Source organism: Neophocaena asiaeorientalis, unplaced genomic scaffold, assembly GCF_003031525.2.
Source record: "Neophocaena asiaeorientalis asiaeorientalis breed wild unplaced genomic scaffold, Neophocaena_asiaeorientalis_V1.1 scaffold46, whole genome shotgun sequence".
Classification (NCBI taxonomy): Eukaryota; Metazoa; Chordata; class Mammalia; order Artiodactyla; family Phocoenidae; genus Neophocaena; species Neophocaena asiaeorientalis.
Window position 1 is genome coordinate 2,718,031 of NW_020175393.1, and position 6,000 is coordinate 2,724,030.

The 6,000-nt window shown below is 42.6% G+C and overlaps 1 protein-coding gene across 8 annotated transcripts in view; it reads left to right on the forward strand.

Annotated features, from left to right (window-relative positions):
• ANKS1A (ankyrin repeat and sterile alpha motif domain containing 1A) overlaps nt 1-6,000 on the forward strand; it is a 186,088-nt gene that overhangs the window by 74,753 nt on the left and 105,335 nt on the right. For 6 of the 8 annotated variants that reach the window (XM_024766225.1, XM_024766226.1, XM_024766227.1 and 3 more), the window contains exon 4: nt 1,510-1,572. The exons of the other annotated variants lie outside the window; for them this stretch is intronic. In XM_024766225.1, the coding sequence (XP_024621993.1) occupies nt 1,510-1,572 (63 nt within the window). The remainder of the gene's footprint in view (nt 1-1,509; nt 1,573-6,000) is intronic. 8 annotated transcript variants of the gene reach the window in all.

Here is a 6,000-nt window from a genome sequence, read left to right on the forward strand (position 1 = left end):
ACCATGCCCTTGTTTTACGTACATCGGAACTTACAGAAGTGGTGGTACGAGTGCTAGTGCTGAAAAATGAACTCACAAAGACATGTGAGTGGAGGTCTGAGGTGATTCAGCAGAATGAAGGTCATTTCCATGTGTCCTCTAATGTTCATGTACTACTGACCATGCTTTGACAAAGCAGAGAGAATTCTTAAAAAATAAAAAAGGCAACATTTGAGCAGAAACACCACACACTGGCCATGGATTCAGGTACTCTGAGACTGCACCTTCTCTTCTTTATATTTATTCCTTTGGGAAAGTTATATTTGAATTATGTAAGTTCTAGACAAACCTCTCATAAAATACACCTCCCTGTAGTTTGGATCTGAGATGGTGTCGATTTGCGAGGAGATGGGCCCTCTCTGAATGACAAGCCATTCTCCTGTTGCCCTCTCTGCTCTGAACTGAAGTAGATACTTTTCTTATTTGCTTGAAGGAGAGAGATGCTGCCCTTTCTCAGTAAGCTTAGGACTGTTTCACTAGTGACTTTGCTGAGAGGAGATTGTTCAGTTACCTGTAGGATTAGATCAGGGTTATTCCTCAAAAAAATAGGAAACCATTCTTGAAGTCCCCCTGTCAGCAAGACCATGCACATTCTCAGTGAGCTGTTAAGAGCACACTTTTGATTCAGAGAAGGGCAGCTTCACTGTGAGGGGTGAGAAAACTACAGCAGTGCTCCCAGCTCTCTCCACTTGGAGATTGTTTGTGTACAGCTGTTCGTCGGCCTCCATTTCCCCCTTCTGGCTGTATTTTCTGGATAGGTGAGCAACAGACATTCAAGATCATCAATGAGGATGTTTGTTTTATAACATTAGGAAGGAAAATTGTCTCTTTAGAATTGCCTCTTTAGGACCTAAATGCAACTTTACTCCTCCTGGCTAACGTGACAGTAATTTCTCTTATCTGGAGGAAATTTATAGAAGAGGTTTGCTTTTAACTAATATTCCTCAATGTGGAAAAATCTAGTCACCTATTAAAGTCCTTCTCGTTTAAGAAATTTTCAGCCACCATTTCTAATCCTGTCTTTGCTCACTTTTGCCTTGGAACACAGCTGCTTGGATATTTGAGCCACTTGAGTATGCTAGCTTGTCCTGCTCACAGCCGCCTCCCGCCTGGAGTGTCCATTGATAAGTGGGACCCAGCCCAGTGCTTTGCGTATCTGGCAGGCAGGTGGGTGGGGCAGGGGCTGGGCACAACGTCTGCAATAGCTCGAAAAACGTAATGCATCTAGGCAGTGGTTACAAGTACTTCACTGATTTATTAAAAACCATTAACGTTGCTTCAGTTGGAAGCTTGGATGAGAGGGGTGATGAGCGCGGTGCCCTGGAGGTTGTCTTCCCCATTAACTTCCTTTTGAGGCACCCAAAGGGCAGATCCAAGTTGTCTAGTGTTGGGCCCCCTCGGGGCTGTGCATTGCTTTGATATATTTCATCCATTTTATCATCACATTTTCTTTTCCTCTCCTTTTTATAGAGTGCTCTTGAGATCAAAGAACTCAAAAAGTACGGCCCCTTTGACCCTTATATCAATGCCAAGGTGTGTACTTTTCGCTGCCAGGATTTCTCTGCATCATTTCTCCAAGCTGCACTTTCTCTTCAGTCCTCTCTGGCTTCCACTCTCATCCACTCAGACTCTTCTTCATCAACCTGACGTTTGTCTGCTTCAGCCCATCTGCTTCTGGCTTGCCTGGGAATGGGAAAACGAAGCTTCAGTGGGTTTTGTTTTTGTTTTTAAAACCCATACCAATTCTGGAAAGCTTGGGTTCTTTTCCTGGAATGGCTGAAAAGCTTAGAAGTGGCAGAACTGGGGAAATAGAAGGAACGATATTATGGGCATAATTTACTATTGTGATTTCTAAGATCATTTAAATTCAAAAAAGAAAAGTGCAATTAAAAGATGTTACGCAAAGTAGCTTACTTTTTAATAAGCACAGAAAATGATTAAATTGTACTTCCTAGATTAATTTTTTTTTTTTTTTTAAGTTTGCTTTCGATATTTCTCTTGAGATGGAATCCGAACAATAGCTTGTGGTGGAGGTGTGGCAGCCAGGGCGTGGGTGACTCCATTTTACTCTTAAAAGCTGCTGGTGTGGCTCCCGTCTCTTTTCCTTGAGTTTGTGCCTGGGGCTTTGAAGCCTCAGTCCCTTCTCCCCAGCCATTAGCTTCTCTCTCTGCTTGGTCACTCTTGGCCCTTGGAACAGCTCAGAAATAGGAAATGAAGTTGCAGGGCCAAGCAGGGCACTTGCCTTGAGTCTCCCTCCCCCGTGAGGCTGGGATAAATAACGGGCTGATGGGCCTAGTGATGAATGTCCAGCCTCGGGCCTCGGCCCTCCACTGCCTCTGGAGGCAAAGCTGGTGGGTTGGGTGATGGTGTTAGCCTGTCTCCTCTGCGCTCTCACCTGCTGTTTTTGACTCAAGGTTTCATTCAGATGAGGTTTGCTTTTTGGCAACAATCTGGAGTTTGGTTGAGTCACTGCATTATTCACATCAGCTACCTTTCACTTGGCTCTGAATAATACAGCAGCTGCTGGGAAGGGAAATGTAAGGTCCTTCTGCACATTTCCAAATGCAAGGCAGATATTTCATGTTTTTCTTTGAAAATACTGATTTAGCAAATGAAGGTCCCTATGGGCTGGACCTCGGCAGGCTCTACGGGAGATTTCCTTCAGCTTTTGGGCCCTAATCGTGGAAAAGCAGTTTGATCTGGAGTGGAGGAACACAGTAGTTTTAGTTTGCCCACACTTTCAATTCTGTTTTCTAATCTTCAAGATAGGAAGATACTTCATCTTCATTTTTTTTTTTTTGGAAGTAGTGCAGCAGAGTGGAAAACCCTCACAGATCAAGTCAGACCCAAGTTTGAATTCTGTGCTGCCACTTACAGGTGTTGACTTGAACAAGTTACTTAATTTCTCTGAGCTTCAGTTTCCTCTTCTATAAAATGGGGTATACCATCTACCTGGCGGGATTATTTTGGAGTTCAAATAAGATCATGTACATGAAGTAAAAATATCTGGTTACTAGTAATATTTAAGGTCCTAATTTTAAAAGGTATATACCATGTGGTATTTCTGAAAGGGCGTTTTGGAATTTATTCTTTGTTACTAGTGAGTGAAGCTTAATGCAACATTGCTGTATTGGTCCATTCAGGGTTTTGTTTTGGGGGGAAGCACCTTGAAGTGATTGTTTCCCGACTTGGTGGTTAGTTTAGTTAGCTTATAAAGCTCTGATTAAAGGGTAAGACTTTTTTTCTTAAAAGCACATTTTCCTATCCCTTGATTTTGCACACATAAAAGAAACTTCGTCTAAATGGAATAAGAACTTACTTCTCTCTTTGGAAATACAGTCTTCCCTCAGTATCTGAGAGGATATTGGTTCTAGGACCTCTGTGGATACTGTGTTCAAGTCCCTTATATAAAATGGTGTAGTGTTTGCACATAACCTACTTCTATCCTCCCATACACCTTAAATCATCTCTAGATTACTTATAATACCTAATAATACAGTGTAATACGATAATACAATGTAAATGCTGTGTAAATAGTTGCCACTTGGTAAATTCAAGTTTTGCTTTTTGGAACTTTCTAGATTTTTTCCCCTGGAATATATTATTTTTAAGCATTACCTTTTAAATTTATTTATTTATTTATTTATTTATTTATTTATGGCTGCATTGGGTCTTCGTTGCTGTGTGCGGGCTTTCTCTAGTTGTGGCGAGCGGGGGCTACTCTTCGTTGTGGTGCGCGGGCTTCTCATTGTGGTGGCTTCTCTTGATGTGGAGCATGGGCTCTAGGTGCATGGGCTTCAGTAGTTGTGGCTCACGGGCTCTAGAGTGCAGGCTCAGTAGTTGTGGCGCATGGGCTTAGTTGCTCCGCAGCATGTGGGATCTTCCCAGACCAGGGCTTGAACCCATGTCTCCTGCATTGGCAGGCAGATTCTTAACCACTGCACCACCAGGGAAGTCCCTCTCCCAGAATGTTTTTGATCCATGGTTGGGTGACTCATCAGATGCAGAACGCGTGGATTAGGAGGGCCAACTGTACTACCCTTTTGCCTCCACCCCACTCACCACCCCCTCAAAGGCCAAGTGACGTAAACTCCATTAAGGGATAAGGCTGTTTGGGTGGTGCTAAGAATGCAGACTCTTCTCAGGCTGATTCAGTTCTAACCTCCCTAGGTTTTATGGGTTTTCATTGACCTGGTGTGTCTAGAAATTGTTTTTGCTAAAATACATTTGTGTGCTAAGTCCTATCAAGCACCTGTAGAAATTAAGAAGTTGCAGATGTCTTTCCTGGGAGCAGAGGTGGTTTTCATGAGCTTTTATCTTCCTCTTCACCATATGGACCTTTTCCTGTTTCAGCAAGTCAGCATAAACCAGTCCAAATGTACATCATCCTTAGCTAAGGTGAAACTATTAAAATTGTTTACTTACCCCCTTTTAAAACAATTTTAACTTAGTCTGAATATCATAAGATGAGCAGTAGTCAAATTCGTTTTATGGTAGGTCTGTTTCTCCAGACACTTAAAAGTAATCCACAGGGGCTTCCCTGGTGGTGCAGTGGTTAAGAATCTGCCTGCCAATGCAAGGGACATGGGTTCGAGCCCCGGTCTGGGAAGATCCCACATGCCATGGAGCAATGAAGCCCGTGCACCACAACTACTGAGCCTGCGCTCTAAAGCCCATGAGCCACAACTACTGAAGCCCGTGTGCCTAGAGCCCGTGCTCCACAACAAGAGAAGCCACCACAATGAGAAGCCCGCCCACCACAAAGAAGAGTAGCTGCCGCTCGCCACAACTAGAGAAAAGCCTGCGCACAGCAACAAAGACCCAGTACAGCCAAAAATAAATAAATAAAATAAATAAATTAAAAAAAAAAGAAATCCATGTTCAAATTTCACCAATTGTCTCAATAATGTCCTTTAGAGCAATTTCTTTTTCTGGTCCAAGATACAGTCCAGGATCATACATAATCTGGAACAATTATCCTCAGCCTTTTCTAGTCGTTCATGACATTGACATTTTTGAAGAGCATAGGCCGTTTGTTTAGTAGACTGGCCCTCAGTTTGAGTTTGTCTGATAATTCCTCTTGATTTGGTTCAGGTTATACATTTTTGGCAGTAACCACAAGAGTGATGTTCGTCCTTCCTTTTTAGTGCATCGCATCACCAGGCACATGATGTCAGTTTGTTTTGTTCTTGATGATGATGAATGATGTTTAAGTTGGTGTATGCTAGGCTGGTAGCCTTTTTAATATTAGTCTTCCTGGGCTTTACCCTCTGAGGTGCTACCTTGGCAGACCTGGTATGGGGCTCAGTATTAGTTACCTTTAAGCTCCCTTGTAATTCCAAAACGAAGCTTGTTTAAGAACCACTGATCTAGGCTAACTTTCCACTAGAGCAGGATTCCTCTTTTCTCACCTAAAACGCAGGCCATCTACCCCTTATTTTGTTTGTTTGTTTCTCCTAGTAGCAAGCAGAATTACTCTTGGCAGCCTCTTTTTGGATTCCACTGATTTTTGGTTTCTTATGCTTGATTGATATCTATTTTCCTAAACCTTCCATCTGTTGGTCAAAGTTCTGCCTTCAGAGCTTTGCAGAGTAAGTCTGACTCCTCCTCCACATGAGGAACTTGGTTCTCATGCTTTTCCTGTGTCTTCTAAATCTTTGTAGACCCACTTTGTCCTTTTGTTCAAATTTGGGTATATTTCTAGAGACTATACCATCGTTGCTCCAGAGAGCTGTAGCCCTGGTCTTCGATATCTGTCAACGGTGGACAAGAGTGCAGTTGGGCTGTAATCCAAGCACTGGGAGGTGATGGTTTTGAATAGTTCCCAGAGGAGAAAAGTCACGGGAGTGTTTCTAGATGGTTTTCTGCTGTTTGTAGTTTATGTGTGTGTGTGTGTGTGTGTGTGTGTGTGTGTGTGTATGTATATAAAACACATAAGTAATGGATTTAAAAATTGAATAT